Here is a 27,099-nt window from a genome sequence, read left to right on the forward strand (position 1 = left end):
TCTCTCCCTCTTTCTCATCCCTTTCCCCCTCAAGCCCCCCCACCCTGCATGCAAGATCACATGCATGCACAGCACTCTCTCTCCCTCTAAAAAAAAAGAAAGAAAAAAAGAAAGAAAGAAAGAAAAGGCATTTTTATGTTACATTTTGTATATGTTTATGTATATGTATATGTATAACAACACATGAATTTCCTTTTGTGGAATTATATCCAATTTTAATTATTTGTGCTTTATTGCAAAGCAGAAGAGAAAACCAAAGCCTAGCATTAATATGTCTCAGTATTAATATTATTCTCAAAAGAGCCATTTATACTGTGAAGGGAAGAGAACATAAACTTTCTACAGACTTCAGTGTTAGATAAGAGGAGTTACTAACCTCTCCAGAAATAGATGCAGTCAGTTCAGAAAACCACTGTTTTTCTCTCCACAAAATCAGACATGTGAATCTCATAAAACTACAAATTTTAATATTAAATATTCTATTTAATATTTATAGCCGATGTACCTTCAAAATATTTTTTATTTCTCTATTTTAGTTTTATTTATTATTTATTAGATAGCTGAATTATTTATTGGCTTTACTTTAGAGAACTCAACCTGTCTTTGCAGGGAACCTTCAAACTTTTAATATAACAGAGATTTTTATTTCATAATTTCATAAAGGAAAATTCACCTGTAGTTTCAACAAATATGTGTATGCATGTAATCACTTCTCCATTCAAGATATAGAACAATTTTATCATCCCAGAAAGTATCCTAGTGTCCTTTTGATTGATCCTTCTACATCCTCCATCTCAACAACTGCAGACCCAGTTCTTATCACTATGAATTAGTTTTTTTCTGTTCAGAAAACAACTATGAGTGGGAGCATGCAGTATATACCCTTTTATATCTGGCTTCTTTCATTTATCATAATGCTTCTGAAGTTTGTTCAAATTGTTCTACTTATAAGTAGTTCTTTCTGTTTAATTGCTGGATTGCCTTCCATTGTATGGCTATATCATAATTTGGTTATCCATTCACCTATTTTTGGATAGTTGGATTGTTTCCAGTTCTTAGCTATTATGAAAAACAGCTGCTGTGAATGTTGATGTATAGTTTTTTGTGGACTTGGATTATCAGTTCTCTTTGATAAATACTTAAAAGTAGAATTTCTGGGTCATGGGGCGCCTGGGTGGCTCAGTTGGTTGAGCGACTGCCTTCAGCTCGGGTCATGATCCTGGAGTCCTGGGTTCGAGTCCTGCATCGGGCTCCCTGCTCGGCAGGAGTCTGCTTCTCCCTCTGACCCTCCCCCTCTCATGCTCTCTCTCTCTCTCTCAAATAAATAAATAAAATCTTAAAAAAAAAAAACAGAATTTCTGGGTCATCTGGTAATTCTATGTTTCATTTTATGAAAAACTGCCAGGCTTTTTTTCCAAAGTGATTATACCATTTTATATTCTCCCCTGCATTGAAGGAGAATTACCCTCTCTCCACATCTTTGTCAACACTTGGTATTGCCAATCTTTCATGTTTAGCTTCTAGTAGTTGTGTAGTAGTGCCTCATTGTTGTTTTAATTCACATGTCCGTGATGACTAATAGTGCTGAGGACCTTTTCACATGCTTATTGGCCATTTATACATCTTCCTTTATGAGGTGTCCATTAAATCATTTGGTTCATTTTTATTTGTGTAATTTGTCTTATTATTGTCTTAAGTTATATATTCTGGAAACAAGTATGTCCCTTGTCAGATAAATGCATTGCAAATATTTTCTCTTTGTGTGAAGCTAGCCTTTTTTTTTTTTTTCTTCCCTTAACGGTATTGTTTGAAGGGCAGAAGTATAATATGTCCTTTTTTCCTTTTCTGATTGGTGTTTTTTGTATATTGTCCAAGAAATCTGTGCCTGCTAAAGTTGTGAGGATTTTTTCCTGTGCATTCTTCTACGAGTTTTATAGTTCGAAGTTTCACATTTATGCTTATGATCCATTTGAGCTAATTTTTCTATATCAGATGTGAATTATGTGTCCAAGTTAACAAATGGTATTTAATTGTTCAAACACTATTTGTTGTGAAGGTTCTCCTTTTTTCACTGAATTGCCTTTACATTCTTGTTGCAAATTGATTGCCCATGCATGTTTGGGTCTGCTTCTGGAATCTCTGTTCTATCCCATAGGACACTATAGTACAATATTATGTAATTGTATAGTGTATCTTAAAATCAGGAAATATAAGTCCTCCAGATTTTTCAAAGTTGTTTTGGTTATCCTAGATCCTTTACATTTCTATGTATCTTTTAGAATCAGCTTTTCAATTTTTACTTAAAAAACCACACCAAACCAAATCCAAACAAAACTTGTTGGGAATTTGATGGAGAATATATTGAATTTATAGATCAATGCAGTGTCAAAGGGCATCTTAAATTGAGTCTGCCAATCCATAAACATATTTTACTTCTCCATTTATTCAAATATTTTTAAATTTCTTTCAGCAATGTTTTAAAGTTTTCACTATAGAGTTTTTACACATTTCCATTAAACTTATTATTAAGTGCTTTATGTTTTTATACTATTATAAATGATATTTTAAATTTCATTTTTCAGTTGTTTGGCTCATATTTGCAAGTTAAATTGTTTTTTGTATATTTACCTTGTATCCTGTAACTTTGTTAAACTCAGTTATTCTAGTAACTCTTTAGTAGATTACTTAGTATATTCAACATAGATGAGCATATCTGTCAATAAGAACAGCTATATTTTTTCCTTTCCAGTCTCTCTCTCTCTCTCTGCCTTATTTCAATGGTGAGCGACTTCTGTATTATGTTGAATAGAAAAGATGAAATTGAACATATTGGCCTTGTTCTAACCTTTTTTTTTTTTTTAAAGATTTTATTTATTTATTTGACAGAGAGAGACACAGCGAGAGAGGGAACACAAGCAGGGGGAGGGGGAGAGGGAGAAGCAGGCTTCCCGCAGAGCAGGGAGCCCGATGCGGGGCTCAATCCCAGGACCCTGGGATCATGACCTGAGCCGAAGGCAGTCGCTTAACTGACTGAGCCACCCAGGCACCCGGCCTTGTTCTAATCTTAACAGGAAATCATTTAATCCTTTATTACTTAAGTGTCATGTTAGCTTTGGGTTTTTCATAGACACCCTTCTTTTGCTACTGTTTTCTTTTCAGCTTACAGAGCTTTGCGCAGTGACAGTATCGTAGCCAATGATGTTTATCCGAGGCGCGATTATTGTTAATTGAAAACTCTTTTCAGCTTACAGAATATTTTTAATACTCCATTTTATTGGAGTATTTTAAATAAAGATTTTATTTATTTATTTATTTATTTATTTAGAGCCTGAACAGGGGGAGGGGCAGAGGGAGAGGAGAGAGAATCTCAAGCAGACTCCTCTCTGAGCATGGAGCCTGACATGGATCTCCATCTCTTGACCCTGAGATCATGACCTGACCTAAAATCAAGAGTCTGATGCTTAACCGACTGAGCCACCCAGGTGCCCCTCTCACTGACTTTTTAATTGTACCTCTTTTTTGTGTATTTGCTCAAGGGATAACAAAATGCTTTCTTAGCTTATCAGTAAGTCTGCTTAGAGTTGATATGCCACTACTTTACACTTCACACCTTATATTTTATAGCTGACACTATATTTCATACACTTCTCACTTCACAAATGTGATAACCTCACAAGAGTATATAATTCTGTCTGCCTCTTCTTTATGCTACTTTAATTGTATCTTTTAATTCTACTTTATTATAAACTCCACCTTACTATTATTTTTGCTTTAAATGATTAGTTGTCTTTTAAAGAAATAATGAGAAGAAAAGCAATCTTTATATTTATCCAGTTGTTTACCATTTCTGGTTTTCTTCAGATACATGTTTCTGTTTGGTGTAATTTGTCTCTGGCATGACAGATATTGCTAGTTTTTCATGTAGTATAGGTCTTCTAGTGATGAATCTCTCAGCTTCTGTTTGTCTAAAAATGTCCTTCTTGCACTCTCATTTTGAAAAACTTTTTCTGGTGGTACCTGGATGGCACAGTTGGTTAAACTCCTGACTCTTGGTTTTGGCTCAGGTCATGATCTCAGGGTCATGGGATGGAGCCCCTAGTTGGGCTCCATGCTCAGCGTTGGGTCTGCTTGAGATTCTTTTTTCTTCTCCTGCTGCCACTCCCACTCATGCTCTCTCTCTCTCAAATAAATAAATCTTAAAAAAAAAAGAGAAACTTTTCCTGGATAATTGAACTTTTTTTTTTCTGTCAACACCTTAAAAATGTATTCCATTTTCTTCTTGCCTCCATTATTTCTAATTAGAATCCAGCTCCTATTCATATCATGGTTTTCCTGTATATAATGTGTCATTTTTCCTCTAGCTCCTTTATTTTTCTTGTATTTGTTTTTCAATAGTTTAAGGTACCCAAGTGTGATTTTCTTTTATTTATCTTGCCTAGGATTAACTAAACTCCTTGAAGCTAATTGATTTTTTAAGCCAAATTTGGGAGAATTTTAGCCACTATATTTTTCTTTTTTACCTATTTTCATTATCTTCTCCTTCTGGGTCTTCAATTATATGTGTGCTAGACTACTTGGTATTTTTTTCCTAGGTTTTGAGAATCTGTTCATTTTTCTGCACATTTTTCCTCTTTTTTCTTCAGATTAAATCATTTCTATTAATACACCTTCAAGTTCAATGATCCTTTTTCTTCTACCTCAAAGTTTCTATTAAGCCCATCCATGAATTTTTAAATCTCAGTTAGTATACTTTTTTTTTTTTAATTTCAGTAGAGATAACATGCAGTATTATATTAGTTTCAGGTCAGTTGGCATACTTTTAAGTTATAGAATTTCCATATGATTCTTTTAATAGTTTCCTTTGTATTGCTAAAATTCTTTATTTATTTACCATTGAGGCTATATTTTTCTTTAAGTCTTTGAGCATATTTCTAGTAGTTGCATTAAAGTTTTTGTCTGCTAGTCTAATATCTGGGCCATCTTTAAGTCACAAGGTCACATTTTTTTCTTGACTATAATTTATATTTCTCTGTTTATTTGTATTAGTAGCAGTTTTTGAGTTTTATACTGGATATGGTGAATGATATGTGTAGAGATTCTGCTTTCTCTTCCCTTTCTCTGAAGCTTTATGGCAGGTCAATATTTAGCTGATTACCTTGTACTTGTATAGATCTGTATTTTTTATTTGTTAAGGCAGATTTGTGAACATCCCCAGGTGTTTCCTAAGCCCTTCTAAGTAGGTAGGTCTCAACCTCCAAGTTTCATTGCTCCTGCAGGTATTTTCAAGACTTATACTTTAGTAGGGAAACCCTAGAAAAGCCTTACTCTTGGTCATGGTCTTCATTTCTAAAGTGTGGCCTTTCTGGTTCTCAAGTGGGCTCTTGGCATGTAAATGAGGGGATTCTGATGAGGGGGAGAATTCCATAGTCTCCCAGCATTTCCTGGCCTCTGGCTTCCAGCCTAGTAGCAGCTGCTCTCTGGCATGCCTTTTGAACTCACCTCATGTATGCCCAGCCCAGGCTCAGGCAAGAATACATAGGGGACTTTACATAGATGGCTGGTCCTCCTTTCTGTATAGTTACTCCTTACTGGAGCATTTTCCTGTAGTTCCAGCTCCTTTGACATCCTTAAATTCAGATCCCTGCTTCCTCAGCTCAACAGAGCTGTCATTTACTACTTGGACTTCAGCAAAAGGCTGCAATCAGAAAATTATGCATAAAGAGCCAAGGAAATAGAGTCCCGCCTCATGAATCTTCTGTCTGTCAAGGATCACAATCTTGAACTGCCCATTGCCCAGTGCCTCATGTATTTTGTCCAGTTTCATAGTTGTTATGGAGAGGGGCTAGTTTAGTGCTAATTATTTGTCATGGCTGGAAGCAGAGATTTCTATAGTTTAGATTGAATAAACATGATAAAATATTAAAGAATCTCAACTTCCTCAGGAGAGAGAGAGCAGGAACATGAGGTAAGAAAAGTGGAGGGGTTAATAGGATGGGGATAGAGAGAGCAGGAAGAAATTAGATACTTGTCCCACCCTCTCAGTTTTCAATACATTATGTAATAAATTGTTAACAAATATTTATTAGAGGTAATCTGGGCCAGATAATGTAGTGACAGTTAACAATTATTAATAAGGTCCTGTTTATATTTCCAGACATAGTGGAGGAAATGTACTCCCATAAAAACAATCACAATACCATATTTTGGGGGCTCAAATTGCTATTCAAATAAAGTTTTATTGAGCGCAAGAAAATTAACTCTGCTTGATCTGAAGAAGTTGCACAGAGGAAGTGATTTTTTTTTTAAAGATTTTATTTATTTATTTGACAGAGAGAGACACAGCGAGAGAGGGAACACAAGCAGGGGGGAGTGGGAGAGGGAGAAGCAGGCTTCCCGTTGAGCAGAGAACCCGATGCGGGGCTCGATCCCAGGACCCTGGGATCATGACCTGAGTTGAAGGCTGCTGAAGGCAGATACTTAACGACTGAGCCACCCAGGCGCCCTGATGTTTGACTTTGACCTTAAATGATGTATGAGTTTATTTGTTTAATGGTGTGTTGGGGTAGAAGGGGAAGTTGTTAGAGAAAGCATTTCAAAGTGAACAGCTGAGGACCATTTGAATACATAAGGGACTATGTTTACCTTTGTGCCAGAAAAGAAGCTTAATGAATCAATCAAAATCTCAGTAGGGATTAAAAAACAACCACCAATTGTTCCACAATAGTCACTTGCATATGTACAAGGTACAGCGAAATAAGTCATCATTATTTCTCAAATATTTGTTGAACTGGTTCCTTTACATGAGATCCCGCTTATACAAACCGTTCTCCGGCAGACTAATTTCAAGTTGCGTTAGAAATATTCAATACAATTGTATTTCCCTTCTGGGAGTAGAGTGGGTAAGCAAGGAAATGACATAAACAGATTTGCTCTAGATATTTGATTGACTGGCTAAATCTATCTGAATGTGGGGGTGGTCAATGAGTCTTCCAGTTCTGTCAGCTTAGGGAGACTGGGTCATAACCTTCATTTAATGTCCATTTCATCCATGAATTTTTATCTTAGTAATACTCATTACTGATATGAAATACTTAGTAGACCACTTCTACAACCCCCTTCTGTCTGCCCCTCTCTCCCCCAACCCTGCCTTCTTCCTGCCCTTTCCTATTCTTCCTTCCTTCCTTCCTTCCTTCCTTCCTTCATCCTTGAAGAAATATTTCTTGGCAGACTGTAGAAAAGTACACAATATTCATATTTGAAGTTAAATGATTTTTTTCAATAAAGTAAAGCCTTGCTGGCTTGTTGTTTAAAATAGAGTAAGCCAAATATTTGATGAATGCCTGTTACTCTGAGGGTTATACATAGGTAGTAGAACTTGTAATATTTTCTATGCATCTCTGTACTCTCAATATCAGTGGCTCCTCTCTTCTGAGTATGATTATACAGCAGCAAGTGGGAAATTACACATCAAAAAAATCCTCATTTTCTTTTTTTCACCCATAATAAAGTATAATAGTTTATTCACCCTCAAAACCTTTTAGTAGGAGGCCTGTGTCTACTCCTGGACCCTAGATTTATGTTATTACTAGATATAATTGAAGGTACATTAAAAATACATTGAAACTGGATTTTCTTTGGAAAATATCTCAGATTTGAAGGGCATAGGAGATTGAGTGGGTTGGTTAGTAAATATAGAGCTTAATGGACTGGGTAGGTAAAGTTAAAATTCTTAAAGTAGAACAGTTAAAATTGAATTACAACATGAAATTGTCCAAGTACTATTTTTTTGAAGATTTATTTATTTAAGAGAGAGAGAGAGAGAATCTCCAGCAAGCTAGATGCGGGACTTGATCCCATGGCCCTGAGATCATGACCTGAACCGAAATCAAGAGTTGGATGTTTAACCGCCTGAGCCACCAAGGCACCCCTCCAAGTACTATCTTAATGTTTTATGTGAATGATCTAATTTATTCCTCATCATTTATGCTCTACCTTTTCTACACTTTTCTGAACTATTTTGAAACATAAGGATGATTACTACCATTTATTGAGCACATACCATGTGCCAAGCCATTTAATTGCATTACCTCTAACACTTATATGTATAGTCAAAGATAGTTACCATCCCCATTTGGGAGATGAGGCTCAGAGAGGTGAAGTAATTTACCCAAGGTTGCATAGCTTGTCAATGTGTGAGCTAGGCATTGATTCAAGATCAACCTGATTCCTGACACCTTCTATTCTTCACATGGCTGAGGTACCTGCTTTGTCATTTCTCATAAATGCATGCTTTGATGAAAAACATTTTAAAGGAAGGTTATAAAAAGGAGAACAGAACTGAATTATTTCTAGCACCCCTCTATGATTTCCGTGGTTGAGCCTAATGTTTAATGTTCAGGGTAATATGCATGGATGAAAAAATTATAACACTTCCAAGATCTAAAAAGTTATGATATATGTAACAATTTCTGCTACATAGCTTAGGTTTACTATGAATAATTATTTTTGCCTTTGAGATTAAAAAAAAATCTTTGTTTTGAAAGGAAATCATTCTTTAACATTCCAGAATGGCCTATTGAAAATCAAGTACATTGGCATAAATTAATGAAATATGTATTACTGAATGTCTTATAAATATAGCATGATATTTTCTCTTTTCTATCTTATGCTCTATTTCTTTCCATAGCATGCATGGAAGACTATACAGAAGAGTCTGGGACTTTTACTTCTCCAAACTTCCCTGATAATTACCCCAACAATTTGAAATGCATTTATAGGATCACGGTGGAAACCAGCCAACAGATTGCATTGCACTTCACAAATTTCTCTTTGGAGGAGGCCATCGGTGGACACTGTATAGGAGATTTTGTGGAAATCAGGTAAGCACGTTTATTTCATCACCTTTTTCATTATTGGTTTTCATTCATAATCTTTCCTGGAAAGGTTAAGGAAAACACATGGAAATTCTCTGTAAAGCCCTCTGTTGTGCTCTTTCTTGCAAGATACAAAGCTTGTCATGTGGAGCCAGAAGAAAACTGGAAAATTGTGTAAGATTCAGTGGTTATTTTGAAGGGATTATTTTATTGAGAATATTTGAAAATAAATTCCAGATTTTATTTGAACAAATTAAACAGATGTACTACTACTCTGAAATTAGATACTTGCAATTATTGAAAACCTACTTTCTTTATGGAAAATCAATTTAAATTTTAGGCTGTACATTATCCATTTGGTCTAATTATATCACAGAAATGATGGTAAGATAACAACCTTAAAGTTTTTACAAATTTTTTTGTGTTCAAATAATAAAAGTCTAGGCTTGTGAATTTTTTTTCTTTACTTCTTTGTTATTTGGAGACAATGAGTTTTAAAAGTCATATTTGCAGCAAAAGTAAGTTAACTTATATACTGCTATCTATCCAGATCATTACATTGAATTAAATCAGGCTAATCAGCTTGGTATGTATTTGGTTAAATTTTTTATTTGGCCTTTCGAAAGCCTAGAATATTATATTTTTTTACAATAAATTTTATTCTATGATGTAAAGTGAGATACTAAAATAATAAATCACAATTGTATCATATCATGCCCAAATAACATAAATTTCTTAATTTACAATAATTCATCATTAGATTTTAATATTGAGTGAATCTCCCCATTTATTTTTGGCTTGAAAAAGCTACAAATTACAAAGTAGATATAAGACCCCCAAAAATTCTTGGGGAAGAATCATTTTCAAAATTTTGCTAAATAGGTCAAATGTAACATTAAATTTTGAAAAATTCAAATTAGAAGGAAAGTATTTTAGTTTTCTCTGTAAAATTAAGCAACATTTGTTTTACTGTAAATAATTATGGTTTCTTTATCCCATTACATATTATCTATGTAATTTCTACTATTCATTCTCCCTGTGTTCTGTGACACATTTGCCAGATGCTTCGTTTGAGAGGGAAAAGATTAAACTCTTTCTCTCAGCTTGAAATTGGTTATATAAAATGTCCCGTGAACCAAAGTGATGTTCCTTATTAAGCTATTCACTGTTTAATAAAGTGAAAAATTGAAAACTTGAAATTGTGACTTAGAGTATTCTTAAGAAAGTTTGACCAACATAAACTGATCTGTTTGCAATCTCAAAGTTCAAATAATATTAAATGTTTATACGGTAATTTTATCAATAACCAATAAATGATCACATCTGTGTTTTGTCACAGAGATGGAGGCTATGAAAGTTCACCACCCCTGGGAACATACTGTGGCTCAAATCCACCTCCAAGAATCATCTCTCACAGTAACAAACTATGGTTACAATTTAAGAGTGACTTCCTTGGCTCAGGGCCTGGATTCTCAGTTTACTGGGATGGATCATTGACAGGTAAATGGCAAAGAGCTGTCTTTTCTTGGAGAGTCCAGTCGGATTGGTTTCTTGATTCTTAGACTGCCATGCTCTCATCCAGTTTATTCCAGCTGTATTTTGTCATTACTATCTGTACTAAACTTCAACATTGCAAATATTTCTGAATTAACAGCAGCTGTTTTGGTTTTGTTTTCGAGGACAGAATAAGGGGAAATGTCCTGGTTCCATGGTGTATTTCCTCAAGCTGGTCATCTTGGTTAGCCCAAGGAAAGGACATTGAATAGGCTAGCTACTAAACAAAACTGCATGTGGAGATGCAGTTTTGTTCTGTAACAAAGGAGAGTAACAGTAACCACAGTTTGATATGGGCAAGAGAATTCCATTTTACCATGAAGAAAAAGATATGGGTCATCTCATCTCTTTCTCCTATAGGTTGTGGGGGCAATCTCACGACTCCCACTGGCGTGTTCACTTCTCCCAACTACCCGATGCCCTACTACCACAGCTCCGAATGCTATTGGAGGTTGAAATCCAGCCACGGCAGCCCATTTGAACTGGAATTTGAAGACTTTCACTTGGAGAATCACCCAAACTGCATGTCAGATTATCTGGCTGTATGTATGAAGTTCAGTGGTTCCTTTCACTACTCTCATCTCACTCACACACATCAATGCATTTATTTTTATCTTTGAAATTCGGGAAAGGGGAACACTTAAGCAAAGTATCCACATGAAAATTTCAAACAAAAGAAAAAAGAAAATGTGATGAAAATGACAGCTTTTTAAGTATGACATGTATTACTGAATGGATTGGTACACTAAGTATTTAAAATATATTGAATATGGGCTGTTAAGATATGGTTAAAATCTCCCAAAGGGGTAATTTCTAAATATTCTTTAAAAAATAACAATATAGAGGACTATATTGGTGAATTAGAGAAGATAATTAAAGTCATCCAGGTAGGACTTTATAAGTAGCAGTAATCCATCCTTGTCCATTAAAAAAAATCTAAATAAAAAATGTATTAGAATGTCATAAATTATAAACTCTGAAATCAAAAACAGGGAGAACTACTGAAAATAGCTATGGTCTCAAAAATACGTATTATTTTTCTTTCATTTTTAATGAAAATGAAAGTCTTTCATTTTTAATCTTCAGATTTCAGCCTGGGTTTACACCCTTACGACTATACACAGCTATGGTTAAAATGGCCCAAGTTCACTACCTAAGTTTATAGACATTTAAATATAATTTTTAAAGATATTTTGATTCAGGGCTCTTCTTTTGTTATGTCATGCATTTCGTGTATTTTCCCACTTCTTAAGCATTAGAGTCCTTTAAATAATGTTTATGGCCACAATCATCTGACATTTAAAATGTTTCATTAAAGGTATATGATGGCCCAAGTACCAGCTCTCATTTGCTAAGTCAGCTTTGTGGGAATGAAAAACCGCCTCTCATCCGTTCTAGTGGAGACAGCGTGTTTTTAAAATTCAGGACAGATGAAGGTCAACAAGGAGGTGGCTTCCTAGCCAAATACCAGCAAAGTAAGTATGCATGCTGGCTGCTCCATGCCTTTGGTGGGTCTTCAATCTCCTGATAATGAAACAAACGGAAATAACTGTAACCCATTGGTTTGAACAATTGAAATAAATCTTTGCTCTTATGAGAAAGACTTAAATCTATTTGAGGGAAAAATGCATAGCATTAAATTTAATGCCATATAACTAAAGCATGTGGTCAGCTATACAAAATGGAATATTTAATATGCTGAGATAGTTGCCATTTGGCTAAAAATCAGCATAGCAGGTTAACAGCGAGTGGGTTTTCATTTGTATCAAACATTACAATCTTCTAATTAGACATTATTCCATTGCACATAGTATCTCCCACACTATTTTTTTTTTTTGGTCTTGTACCTCAATTTTTATTAAGGGAAACTACATTCTTATAAATCAGATGTAAAGTCAGCATATTCTTTTTTTTTTCAAGATTTATTTATTTATTTTAGAGTGTGTGTGAGAGAGAGAGAAAATGAGCAAGTGGGGGGAGGGGCAGAGGAAGAGGGAGAATCCTGAAGCAGACTTCTTGCTGAGCACAGAGCCCCACGGGGAGCGGATCCAGGACCCAGAGATCATGACCTGAGACCTGAGTGGAGGCTCAACTGACTGAGCCACCCAGGCCGCTAGCACATTCTTTATTGTGGAAAAATCTGGTCATTGTAGAGATGTCATTTTAAAATCTACTTTCCTATGAGGCCATGTATTAGAATTAAAGGAATATTGTACGAAGAGTCAAGGGACCCAGGAGTTTATCCTGGCCCCTAATCTCTGAGATCACTTTTCTTCTCTGAGGTTCCATGACTTCTTCTCTTAAAAAAAGAGAGTAAACAAGGCCATCATTAAAGCTCCCTCTAGGTCTAGAATTAAATACTTTTTTTTTTTTTGAGAGAGAGAGAGAGAGTGAGCCCCTGTGCACGCCCATGTGCACTTGCAAGTGGTGGGGGGTGGGGGTGGGCAGGGCAGAGGGAGAGAGAAAATCCCAAGCAGGCTCCATGCTTAGCGCAGAGCAGAAGCAGGGCTCCATCTCACGACCCTGAGATCATGACCTGAGCTGAAATCAAGAGTTGGTCGCCCAACCAACTGAGCCACCCAGGCACCCCTAGAATCAAATACTTTCTAATGTTAGTTTCAAAATGGCCATTTAAAGAAAACAAGGCTTCCTTGAATTTCTGTTATTTTATTGAATTTATGTTATGTTAACATTAACATTTTGAATTAACATAAATTCAAAACTACCACTTGTGGTTTTGAAAGTACAGTTCCTTGCCCACTATACCTAAATTTATCCATATTTCGACACAGTTACCTAAAAATAGAATTGAAAGTCACAAGATCATAAACTGAACACACAAAATCCCTTTGAATTAGTTGAAAGCCTATTAATGTTTGACCTTGACTATGTGTGAATTTGCTAATACTCACATTCACTTACATATGAGGGTTAGTCTGAATTCTAGATAGTTTTGAATACTGAGTTTTAATGATAGAATGCTTCATTCTTCAGAAGTTCATCATAGTGTATGAAAAGCTCTCCCATTCTCTCAGGGATATATCTTTTTGGTTGAACATTTCTCTAATTTTATTATTGCTGCGCTAATTTGTTTCTTGGTTATAGTCAAATTGCTTAATAAGGATTCTTCCCTTTTATTCTTGTGATTATTTTATTTTTCTCTCATAATTTCAGAACACTGAAGGAGTAACTTAGTGCACATGGGATATAGGGCCTTAAAGGCAAAAATCAGAGCTAACCAGTGAGATTTTCTGTAAAATTTGCCATATGAAATTGGAGGTTTGCCGATGGAAGAATTTCTGAGCACCGAGAGCAGCCCATATGGTTTAATGGAATATATTTTCCTCTGCCCTGACTTGTAGCCATTGTGGCAAATGCTGCCCCTCTGCCTTATAGCTGTAGCTTCTCACAGGCTTTTAAGACCACAGAATTATCCTTTAGAATTCCTTTGTGGACAAAAAGTTGACCTAAAGAGAAATAGTTTGAGTATTCCCCCGCTCCAGCAAAGGAAGACTCTGGAGAGCTACAAAGGTATACTTTTCCATACCAAAGATTGTATATATATATAATGTTCTAGTCATGCTCAGGAAGAGTACAGTAGTAGAAATGCACCTATGAACCACATTTTTCAGAGACCATTTTTTTCAATATAATGTTTATTTTGTCATTCTCTTTTATCACACACCGTACAGACAATATGGACAAGGCTTGAGAAAAGGCATATGTATGCCTTGTTCAAGTCCTTAGTTTGGGTTGAATTTGGCATTAAGTCCCGGGACTAGCCACACCTTGAGGTACCTCGTATAGTTTTGTTGCAAACTCAGCTGAGGGAAATGCCACCAGTGGATGGAAGACTTTCTTCAAAATTTAAGATTGTCATTTCTTCTTCAAATCCTTTACATTCCCTCCGTTCATTTGGTACTTCCTAATGACTAACTAGAGGAATAACAGAGTCTTTATTGTGAATTTCATGCTGACTTTTGAATGTTCAACAAAGCCATGCTGTTATTCCTTTTTAGTATTCACATAGAACTTCGTGTTTTTAAACTGTTGAATTTAAAGGTCAGGATTTCTGTTCCTTCCAAACGTTAAAGTTAGAAAAACAGAAGCATAGAATATTTAATGCACTTTTGTAAACAAATCAGATTGCTTTCTGAGTAGTGCTGAGTGAGTCTGCTCTCTACCAATTCAGAGGAATTTGATGCCTAATAGGCAATTTTCATGACACTTTAAAGTTTATGAGTTCACTTAAGTATTATTTTACATTTGTTCTAAATGGAGACCCTTTCACTATGAAAATGTTGTACTATGTACATATATATATACACACACACAGATATACTATATATATATGTATGTACATACATAATACATACAAATACATAAATATATAAAATATGTATATATTTTAATCTAGATGTTTTCTTAAAGGAAAATCTCACCCATCTTGGAGCAACTATGAAATATATGATAGTGGTTCTCAATAATCCTGGTTATTTTTTTCAGCATGTAGGAACGTGGTGATTGTGAACCGAACCTATGGCATCTTAGAGAGTATACATTACCCAGGACCCTATTCTGACAATCAGCGTTGCAACTGGACCATCCAGGCCTCTATTGGCAACACAGTGAATTACACATTTTTAGCATTTGAATTGGAAAATCACATAAACTGCTCCACAGACTATTTAGAGGTATGTATTCTGAAGCTAAATAAATCACTGCATTTTCAGATCAAGTTAGGCAAGCCAAACTAGAAATCATCCTTGCTCTGTAGAACTGAATCTCTGTGGCTCTATGCATCTATAATATGACTGCTACTCATGGTATTTGAACAGGTATATTTCATGTCTCTTTCACTGCATCATATTAATATTAAGGATATTTAATCCACTAAATTATATACACAAAGGATTGTCTATGTTTTTAGGTTTCAGTATGACTTTTGGACTGATTGACCTCATATTATTTAAATAATCCAGGAGTAAAGGAATAACTTCTGTTTTTTGTTACTTGTTTTTATGTTTGTTCTCTATAAACAGGATATCAAAAAATGTTTAGGTACCTGGCTATATTTAATACCTAATTTGCCTGATACTAGAAATCATGATTTTGAGTCTTGTTTTTATTTTTAAATTTAAGTTCATTTCAGTAAAACGGAAATTTCTATTTGTTCTGATAATGACCACCTGTAGCATTTATTCAACTCTCTGTATACAATGCTATTCAATGAAAATTGCTTGAGAACTAGGTAGCCCAAAATATTAAGTAATCTCCTATTTTTACAATAAGATACTTTACTCCTAAAAGCTTTATTGCTAACTTCCATGGTATGACTTTTTAGGGCTATAGATTGAAAAGTTAGGCAACTACTTATTTTGCTTACTTTATGAATGTAATTATGCATTCAAATATAAAATTAAATGGCTTATAAGCTATTACATTAATTTAGAAATTATGATTTCCACTTTCACCCTCCATAAGACAATTTTACTAAAAGCACTTAAAATATTTTGACATCAAGTTCTCATCATTAATAAAATCACTTTTTAAGTCCATCTAACATACCATTCCTGTATTTTTTTACATTGTTCATATATAATACTTCTGAATCCACATAGGATGTTTTCACTAAAAATCTTTTCTGAAGTGACAAGTACCCCCTCTGTAGCATTAGGACATCTCCCCCAGCCCATGCCACCTATCTACAACACAGTGACTTAGTGGGTTTCTTCTTAAGGTGATCAGTGATTTTTAGAAGTCTTGCTTACAAAGACTTCCAACATCCAGCACTTGTAACTTTAAGGACAAATTCTTCGGAAAAAAATCCTTTATCCTTGTAAAATTTTCTTAACCTTTTTACCAATTCTTTAAAAAACTGAACATTGATTGAGGCTGTTTGAGGTTAACCTAACTTTTCCAAATAGCCCTTTTGTTTTTTAAAATGAAGAGAAACTTCCTGTACTTTGAGAGACTTGGGAGGTCCTGAATATATGGAGTCTCTTGTTTCTGAGGGATAATTTTTTTGGGTGAAATCTTGCTTTGTATTTAGAAAAGTTCAATATTATAGAAATAGTAGCCATAGGGTTTATCCATTAGAAAGTGATATTTACTAGTATTCAAAGAAAATATGACACAACATCAAACAAACTTACAAGCATGAACTTGACAATGGTTTTAAAGTCCATTTTTCTTGATCTAGTGTTGAGATGGTCTTCACAAGCTTCATAATGGCATGCTTGTCTCATTGAATTTACCTGGAGTAGACATCCTTTTCTTTTCTTCACATGATATGATCTTGTTCATTCTTTAGAGGAAATGGAAGAGTTGATTTCAAAACCCCTTGTTCATAGCACAAACACAGCAATTTATCTTATTGCATTTTTGCCAGTTGTGATGGTGCCCACATGCCCTACTGGACTGTGAGCCTTTTGAAGGTGTGAGTTGTCTCCTGAATTTGTGACCCAGGCATTGATTATAGAGTTGGGATCTTATAGGAATTCAGTGAGTTCAGGATAAATTGACTCTCACAGCCATATTTGTAGCATCAGCCTAATGATAGATGTTAATTAATGAGAAAGAACTGAATTCCAAACTGACCGTTTTTTATAATTCCTATGCATTCACTGCAATTCTACCCCTTCGAACACAAACAAAAAGAAAACTCATGGCCATGCAGAGCATTGCATGTATAATGATATGCCAGGCACCATAAGAGTGATTTGATGAAAGTACAACAGAGAAAGCTGCAGAAGGGAGAGAGCTTTGGACCTGGACTTTCAGGAGGCTTTGGAAGAAAGAGTGGGGGAGGAAATGAGATGGAACTTTTCCAGGGACTGATTTCCACCTCTTTGGACTTACTTGAGGTTGGAAGAGTAACAAAAAGGCCCATCAGATAATTTTTTGGAGGTGTTTGAAAACTGTCAATTGAAAATACTTATTCCAGCAACTGCAGAGCAGCTCATTAGAGGCCCTTCATAGATGACATTAGAGACATGCCATTTATCTTGTGCAACATTGATGGTGAAAGCAGCAAAAATACAGAAAAGTTCAGCAAAACCTTCTAAAGAATGATACTGTTGCCAGAGGGAGGAGATTTTTTCCATTTCTGTAAGCCAAGGGGTAAGGCCAGAGCAGTTGCGACAATGGCGGGGTCTATGATGAAAATTTTAAAAGCACAAATAACTACTTAAGAAGAAAAAAGCCACAAACACAAAATCTAGTTTCCATTATTTTTATAACTTCTAGTTGAAGGGTTTTTCAAGTAGGTCCCTATTGAGTGACTGTCATTGCAGCCAGAATTGAGTTATTTTGAATTAATAAAGCTGAAATTGTGAAAGGACTTGATTAGGTGCTGGTCAGACATTGTACCCAAACTTGCTGAGGGGTGAGGGTTGGTAGGGACCCCATTGGGAAGCAAATCAACCCTTTATTATTTGTCCTCTGGGCAAAACACAATGATTCCGTTTTGGAAATTAAATTCAATGGGAGGAAGGATCACTTGCCTGAAGGAGTAAGACCATATTGCCCATGCAATTATGAGAAGTCAACCTTAAGGATTCTTTGAGTATCCTACAACTGCATTTCAAATTTTTAATTTTTATTTTGAGTCTGAGTCTCTGCACAGAAGAAGAGACTTTTAATAGGTGATTGAGTATGCAAATGAAAGTGATGGATTTGGGAGAAATCAGCACAGAGGTGTACAGGGAGGCCAGAGCATATATCAGGTCAACCGGGAACACGTGTGTGGTGGAAAGAGGAAGGAGGAAAACCCTGAGGTTGTTGTGTCATGGATGCTGAGGGCAGAGAGTATCCTAGAAGGTGACCGTGATCAACAAGGTGCGAGGCTCCTAGGGGATCAAGAGGAATCTCAGGGTTAAGAAGTGTCCCTTGGAGATCAGTGTGACTCTGGGCAGACGAGTGTTTGAAGGGTAGTAGGAGCAGGAGTGAGATCACAGTGTGAGGAAGCACAAAGGGCTGAGAGTGAGTGTAGATGGAAGTTTAAGTCCACGAATTCGCTGAGTTCTCCCGAGGGAATAGCATGAAGTCAGAGCTTCTTTCCTCCAGTCCTCATCCTGCATTTCCCTAGCTGGTCCTCATGAGGCAAGCTCTCAGGGGAGAGAGTGCTCTCTGCATGATCTGTTGTATGTCATTGTTTCTTAAAATGTGGCCCAGGTTTGGATTCAACACTCCAATGAAGCCAACTAGGGCCAAGTATGCTGGAACTATATCATCTGGCTCAGATACTTCTGGTATCATAGGCTGAGGTTATATGGGCTTATTGTTAGTCAAGTCATAATGTTGGACTATTTTAATACTTGTATTCTCCAGGTCACATTTATAGGAACTGTAATGGCTTCATAGCCATACATAGGAAATTATTCCTAGTAAGTTATATTTGACTGTTTTGCCTGAGAATTCAAACACATCACTAAGCCCCGATTCTTTGGTCTGTAGAACATTATTTATTTTCATATAGACTTACTGGCATTGGCCTACTACTTCTTCAAAAATAATTGATAAAAATATCAGACAAGGTGGTACCTGTTTTAATACTCCAAAATGGTATGTTCCTTTGGTTAAAATGGTCTATTTTTTTTTTTAAGATTTATTTATTTTAGAGAGAGAGTGTTTTAAGCAAGGGGGAGGGGCAGAGGGAGAGGGAGAGAGAAAATCCTTAGGCAGATTCCCCGCTGAGCGTGGAGCCTGACACGGCTCCATCCCAGGACCCTGAGATCATGACTTGAGCCAAAATCAAGTCAGACGGCCAACTGACTAAGCCACCCAGCTACCCCTAAAATGATCTATTATTGAAGACTTCGGGGATAGCACTATTCAAACATCTTGGCAATAATAATAGCTGATCTTTATTGAGCACTTATTATTTGCTAGGTAATTGTTACAGCAACCCTGTAATGTAAGAAATATTACCCCATTTGACAGGTGAGACAGTTGAGGCAAATACAAGTTGTCGCCAGTCACAAACATTAGAGGTGTCAAAGCCAGGCTTTCTACCAGGCCCTGTGGCACTGGGCCAATGCTTTTAGCCATGACACCACACATACTCTATGTATATACTCACAATTCTCTGTCTTCCTCAGAGGTGACATGAGGGAGTGTCCATGAGCCGTTGGATCTATAGTGATACTGTCACTGTCCATGTTATTATAGCATACTTCTTCATAGATAAGTAGTGGTCATTTATTATTATAATCACCCTTTTCTTTGCTACATTGTGACGAATTATTTTTAGTGTTCAACATAGAATTTTTCCAAAAATGACTGTCAATCTTATTCACCTGTGAGATTCCAGAACAAAGCTTTCCTAGAGTTTGGAAGTTGAAACATCTTCCCTTGAGCCTTCTGGCTGTCCTCTTACTTTTCAGTGTTGTGCTTTATACTCTTGGTTGCAGGTACACACTCAAACTAAACCATTAGTTTTGTGAAAGGGCTCTACTCTGAGGAAAGTAAGAAGCCTCATGACACACACAATAAACTAAAACGTTGGGAAAAGGCAGGAACAAAGGCACTTAGTGGCTTCTCCCTGCATGTGTATATGCCATTCCTATCTCTCTCTGCATTTCTACAGCCTCACCATTTTAGCTTCCATATACCCCACCCCCCACCACTCCATGACTCCATGTGACCATTTGCCCCAAGCTCTTGCAACAAATGAGGCCTCCCTTGGCCACAAATTCCCAGCACAGGGGGCTCATCCGTTTGAGCCCGACAGTAAAGGCATGGATCTAGCCCACTTATGGATAGATGCTCCTCTGGGCAGTATGACTGGCTCTGGCCAGGAGCACTGAAGTCCAGCCTCTGGTCAGCATTGCTCATAGATGGTGTGTGGGGGCAGAGGCAGAATCTTTGAGTATGGTCTGCTGGCATGCTAAAACCTTTCTTCAACATTCATGAATTCAGCAAGATTACACAATTTGTTCTGTAGGGACTGTACCTTTCAGTACTGTAGGATATAATTCACTTAGGCCCCAGAAATTCATTTAAAAGAATTGCCTGTCTTGATTTTGTAAGTTGGATTTTGATGTCTCTTCTAGTTTCAAAATTCTAGGCATGTTTCTGTTTTCCCTTTATCACATTATGCTCTCTTCTGCAAGTGTCCATATTTTGATCTTTCACTTGCCCTAATCATAACTTAAAAAAATAGACATTTTTTTTTCTAACTGTGCTATTTCCCAGAGTTTAGCTAATTTGTCTGTGTGCTCATAAAATGGTCAGAAAGTTTTTATATAGCCCCATGGTTCCTTCTTACTTGATTTCTTCAGAGGTTTCCCCTTTTATTGCCCCCAAAGTTATTCCTAGCTTTTCTGGACAGAATTTAATTTTATTAGAATTTGTCATGTTTCTTGAATTTTCTCTCTTTTCTCTATTGCTTCTCTTTTTTCTTTAATTGTTAATTGTTTTGGTCCAGGGGCTCATATCTCCTTTTGAAGTCTGACTCCCTAAAACCTTAGGCCCATGACTGGTATGTCCAGTATCGCAGGCTCTAGGGACATTGATCACTGTCTCCTAATGTTTTGTTCTACAATAACAACCACTTCTTTGCTGTCCAGAATTAGTCCAGACTAGTACTTCTTTTCACTGTTTTCTTTTCTTTTTGAGAGAGGAGAGCATTTGAAGAATTTATCAAATGCCATGCTTTTTTTTCCATTTAGACATATGAGAGATGTCCAGATGGTTGAAATTATTTCCCCTTTGCCACCCCCACATGTCTCTTTGTGCTGCACTAGTGTCGACCTATTTCCTTTGTAAAAAACTGTAGTCTCTACTGAGGAAGAAGCCGATGGGGGAGGATGAAGCCCCATAACTGGCTGCATTCCAGAGTCACCTGGAGATCTTGTTAGAAAAACATATTCCTAGACCTCAGCCCAGATGTACTCAATCAAAGTCTCTAGGAATCTCAGTAGGGAGAGTCCCCGCAAGCCCTTGGGCCCCACTTGAGACCACTGTCTGCAGCCCACTTCTACTCTGACAGCACGTTTTACCCTCTCTTCAAAGCTCTCTCCTGGGAAGTCATAACTATTTTAATACGTGTCTTCGTAATACGTACCTTTGAGTGCTAGTAAAGATTTCCTTTTCTATGAGTCTCACTTTTCCATTGCTGCAGGTGAATCATGTCTTTGTCCCACCAAGGCCTGGTGATACAGTCATGATGTTTATCTCATTATGTAAAAATATCAGATTTACTTTGTGATTTTTGTGTTGGGATTCTCAACTTTCTCCCCCCATCTTTAGTTGGCACCTTGGCCATTATCATCTTCCAGTCCATTCTGTATACCTTTCTAGGCCTTCCGCTTTACAAGCTTTTCTCTTCATGACGCCAGTGACTTCTGTCAAATGCATTTCCCTCCAGTCTTCGTAAGATTCATTTTATCTCTTGCCAAATCCTCCTTCTGATGTCATCTTGTCCACCAGATGTTTATTTCATTATTTATTACACTCCCATGTCCTCTTCCAATTACAAAATCATGCATTTCAAATGAAAGAATGGACCAAAACAGAGGCTGCCAGTCCTGCACTCGTGTTCTCCAAGTCTGCAGCCTGAGCAACATTTTCCATCAGGCCTGTGTGATATTGTGATTAGTTAAGGTAACTCGAGCTGTTGTTGTTATGCAGGACTCAATTTCTCAGATGCTTGACATATTTCTCAATCATATTAGAGACCAATGTTGGTGTTCCTTGCCTTCCACATGGTGATTCAGGGACCCAGACAAAGGGGAAGTCGACTTGGGGAAACCACATAACTCTCTCTGCCACAAATGTTGATAGATGTTTCACAAATAAAGAGAACTAAATTCTAATAAGTTTTGAGAAATGCTGAATTAAACACAGTTAAACAGGGTACAGTGTTTTGTTTAGTTTTTGCTGTGGTATTTCCTCAAGCTGTTACTACCCTAAATATGCATTGTTCATTCATGTATCCATTCATTTGGTCATCCAAATACATCTTAGACACGTAGACTGTGGAAATATAAGTGTTTTCGCATCAGTTTTCCTTGTCTTCACTGAGGAGACAGATGGTAATCAATTTAGCACACAATACAAATTTAATTACAAGCTGTGTTAAGTGCTATCAGGGAATATTATTGGGTTCTCCAAAGACGTGAAATGGGAGGACCAAGCTCATCTGTGGGTCAGAGAAGGCTTCCCTGAGGAAGAGTAACTTAACAAGTTCAAAGGAAGCTGAAAGTTTCACCAAGGGAAGTTGTGGTCGAGGAACTGTCACAGATAAAGCTGGACACTAGTAAAGTGGTGAAGATAGATCTTAATCAGTAAAACACTCCTGCAGTAGGATCCAGCATGAACTGCACTCCATTTCAGTTTGTACAGAGGTGACTGGACATTTTAAAGGGAGAACGAGGGCGTCGGGAGGGGACCAGCAGCTGGAGCAGTCAGGGAAGTGAGAGATGACCAAAGGTTAGTCAGTGTCAGTATGGTGAGGCCAGCAGTGATGGAAGCTGGGATTCTACCCTCCCACACAGACTGGGAGACCAGCATCCTATCCTTTCTGATGATTCCATTTCAAAGGCATGCTTCTCAGATCCTAGAGAAAGGCACTCCTGAGTTGTAGGAGACACACATACATCTCAGAGGGACAAAGGAAGGATTCAGGATTGTAAACCTTTCTTAGTAAATGCTCTAGGAAAGGGGGGTCAGGGGCCTATCCTCAGGTATTGGCTGGAACAAACCGTAAATTCTCTTGGCAGCGTTGAGCTTTCTCAGGCAGGCACTTTAACGGGGGCCAGGGTCTTCCTAGCGGTGTGACCTTGTTAGAAACTATGTTAGTGTTTAAGTCTTTTAATTTGGGTAAGGGGGGTAGTGAGTGGATGAAATCATGTGTGCCGAGAGTCTGCGTTTTTTATCGGCAAAGGTTGAGGCGTAGTCAGGAAGAAGGTTCAGAGGAGCCTGGCTTGAGTCCACTGGAGGAGAAAATCCTTGTCAGAACCGCGGGAAGTCCAGGGTGGCCACGGCCCAGCGTGGGGCTGCCGGGCAGGCTGGAGTCTGCAAGCGTAGCACAGCACTGAGGGTGTGTGAGGAGTTTCAGGGACCGCCCTTAGAGCAGCAAGAGATCTTTCAGGAGTGTGAGCGGGGAAATGGCATGCTCAGATTGGCACCTTTAAAAACTCTGGCTTCAGGAGAAAATTGAAGGGAGGTCAAGGTAACGGTGGAGATCCAGTAAGGGGCTTGCTATGGTCCAGGTGAGAGAGACACCAGTTCCTCGCATTCTGGGGATTCAAGAGCACTTAGGAGGTAAAATCAGCAGAAGTGGACTAACGATTAGATGGGTGTAGGGGTGGTCGGGTGGTGAAGAAAAAGCTGAGATATAATTAATGGTTCATTTTCTCTTTTTGAGAGGGAGTGGGGGGAGGGGCAGAGAGAGAGGGAGCGGGAGAATCTCAGGCAGACTCCACGCCCAGTGCAGAGCTCTATGCAGGGCTCGATCCCATGACCCGGAGATCACAAGCCGAGCCAAAACCAAGAGTTGGGACACCCAACTGACTGCACCATCCAGGTGCCCCGAATGGTTCATTTCTTTTTTTTTTTTTTTAAAGATTTTATTTATTTATTTGTCAGAGAGAGAGAGAAAGATCACAAGCAGGAGGAGTGGCAGGCAGAGGGAGAAGCAGGTTCCCTGCTTAGCAGGGAGCCCCATGCAGGACTTGATCCCAGGACCCTGGGATCATGACCTGAGCTGAAGGCAGCTGCTTAACCAACTGAGCCACCCAGGCGTCCCCTAATGGTTCATTTCTTAAGACATCTAATTTCCCTCTTGCTTTCTGTCTGCAGCCTGCTTCATTGATGCATTTGACAAGAATAAATGATAAAGCTAACATTTTAGTCACTTCACTCGAAGCTCTGTTAAATATAATGAAGAATATATTGATTCCATTGACTAACAGGAGTTTTGCATATGATCATTATAATTTAGAAGTTTTTTTTTTCTCCATTATTACGGAGAATAAGGACTTTATTGCATCCTTGAATTTAACAAGTCCTATTTTAAAAATAGAATTATCAATGAAGGAAACAATGAAGAAATTATTCTTGAGGAGTTTAATTACTAAACTTCTACATTCCTCAGTTTCCAGAACTCTAAAATGGGGTAACAATGGTACCTGTTGTATAGAGCTGCTAGGAATTTTAAAATTAGGTAACACATATGAAGGGCTTAGAATAGTATTCAGCTAATAAATATTATTTATTAAGTGCTCATAAACATTACTTATGATTATTTCAATATAAACACAATTTGATGGATTAATTTTTGCTCTCTAAAATATTTTGCAGTCAGTGGAGAGCTATAGTTTCCAAAACAGCCTTTCCAGTTGTGATGAACATAGATTGGCCCCAGGTAATGAAAGCAGGGCTTTCGTCCCTTGGCATCTCAGATTTCTTACAACCAAAGCCACGGGGATTCTATATCTGAATCTAAGAAGCGTGGTGGTTAAAATCCCATTTGCCAGTTGGAGAAAAGCAGATGAGATTTTACGTCTTAGCAGCAAAGGGTCTGAGCTGACTTTCATCATATGGCACCTCCTTAAACACTTCCCCGGGCAGATGAGTCATGCTTCCTGCTTTGCTTCTAGGACGCCTGCCATTTTGCTTAGAATTCAGAGATAAGCTATTTTAATTCTGAGGACAACTGCTATCCAGAAACACTCCTAGAAAGGGACAACAATACACCAAACAATTGAGTTTATGTCTCCATACCAGATATGAGTCTAGGATTGTACTTAATCATGATCTGGATTCAAAAGTTTAGAATGAAGTGTATCTATTGATTAATTAAGCCAAATACTTCATATTAGCATTAAGAGTAACAAGAAGCATTTTATAAGAAATTTAATACTCCAGGGTTGCCCAAGTAGAGTGTGTTTTTTTAATCATAAAAAATTAAAAGGAGAGATATTTATCTCAGTGTAATCAAAATCCCTTTCCTCAAAAGGAAACGCCGATCTTTCCTGACAATCCCTTGCAATGAAGAATTTTCATGTGATTGCATTAATTTGCTGCAGTTAATGAGGCAGACACAGTAGCCTTCAAAAGATAGCCTTTGCTCTTGGATTCAAAAGAAACTCTGTGTGTTTCCCCTCTCTCCAGTCTCTCAAACATGAAGAACAGAATGAGGATGAATGATAATCAGACCTACAGATAGCTTCTACCCTACCCTGAAGACAGTAGAAATCACATCAGAGGCTCAAAACTTGAAATTGCTCTCTATCCTCACTTCCTTCCCTGGTGGTCCTCACCTCGCTCTCTCCTCAGGGCGGCCGGAGTCAGCAAGTGCATGGAGGGTCCCTTCTGGCAACTAACGCACGCGGCTTGAATAAGAACGCAGAGCTCAGAATGCTAAGTTTTAAAATTAGGAATCACTGTTGTGGATTTGGGTTAATTATCTTGATTGTCTCCTTTTTAAATTAGGAAAGATTTCCAACTGCAACATTTCAGAATTAGAAAAAAAAAAATGCTGTGTTGACCCTTCAGTACTTACATTTACTATTTATTTAATAGGCTTTCCCCCACTTCTTCCCTCACTTGGGGAAGAGTCTGCATGGCAGTACCCTAGGTCCTTCCGGCTCCAGGTTTTATGAGTTCCTGTCGTTCTGTGAAGCAGATTTCTCCCTGTTTCTGAGTCCACCTCTAGCAGATGGTGAGGCTTTTAGGAGGCAGAATAATTTTTTAAAGATGCTTAGTGTTTTGCTGGGGCCATATAGTTGGCAGAGGGAACACTGCGGTTCTTGGAATTAAATGCTCATGTTCCCACGGGAGAGTAGGCTTGGCTTTCAGTGCAACTTACTTACCACTAGGGAGGCAATTAGGCATTTAGGGCTCCATCAGCGACTATCAGAACCCAGTTTGTGAGAAGTCTTTAGTCCCTGAGCATCTGAAGGAATTCTTTTAAAATAGAGAATTAGTCTAATTAATAATCAAAACCTACTTATGATAAAAAAAAAGGAAGGATTAGGGACAAAATATGGTTTTAAATTAATGCAGAAGGAGATTACCTTATATAATAACATTTTAATGGACTAATTTTCACACATAATCTTGAGATATGTATAAAAGACTATGGAGATAGACAGTATAATATTTTTAGTAGACCAGCTGGGTAGCTGAGAACCTAAAAGGGTATGGAATTCTGAGAATGGAAAAGCATTACCAACGCATATCTACATTGCTGTGTCAATAGGTCCCCAAAGATAATGCTTGAAAAAATAAACTTATCTGATCACACAGGAATACATAGTCATTGCAGGACATTTGGAAAATATAGAAAAACCTAGATAAAATAAAAATAGCCTAAATTACATCCCTACTAATAATTTTTGGTGGTATTTATTTCCTATAGTCAAGGCTTATATATTTTATTTTAATATTCAAAGGGGATCATTCTATACAGACTGTCCTATAATGACTTTTTTTCAGGTAACAATAGCTTGTGAATAATTTTCCAAGTTATTTATAAAGCCACATCATTTACAAAATGGCGCATTCCACCATTCCCAATATGGCCACTTATTCATGTGGAACATTTAGAATCTTTGTCAAATTTCCACTATTATAAACAATGTTGAGATAAACATTCTTGTAGTTAAATCTTTGCACACATCCGTGATTAAACAATGATTTAAAAAGTGAAAAAAACAAACCA

The 27,099-nt window shown here is 37.2% G+C and overlaps 1 protein-coding gene and 1 pseudogene across 1 annotated transcript in view; both read left to right on the plus strand.

The window, feature by feature from the left end:
* The window catches only part of CUBN (cubilin), a 267,642-nt gene that overhangs the window by 63,998 nt on the left and 176,545 nt on the right, over positions 1-27,099 (plus strand). The window contains exons 23-27 of the mRNA XM_021696706.1: positions 8,687-8,879; positions 10,213-10,373; positions 10,788-10,969; positions 11,746-11,902; positions 14,934-15,121. Coding sequence (XP_021552381.1) covers positions 8,687-8,879; positions 10,213-10,373; positions 10,788-10,969; positions 11,746-11,902; positions 14,934-15,121 — 881 coding nt within the window. The remainder of the gene's footprint in view (positions 1-8,686; positions 8,880-10,212; positions 10,374-10,787; positions 10,970-11,745; positions 11,903-14,933; positions 15,122-27,099) is intronic.
* On the plus strand, positions 3,167-3,291 carry LOC123324900 (annotated as a pseudogene).

Source organism: Neomonachus schauinslandi, chromosome 5 (genome assembly GCF_002201575.2).
Source record: "Neomonachus schauinslandi chromosome 5, ASM220157v2, whole genome shotgun sequence".
Lineage (NCBI taxonomy): Eukaryota > Metazoa > Chordata > Mammalia > Carnivora > Phocidae > Neomonachus > Neomonachus schauinslandi.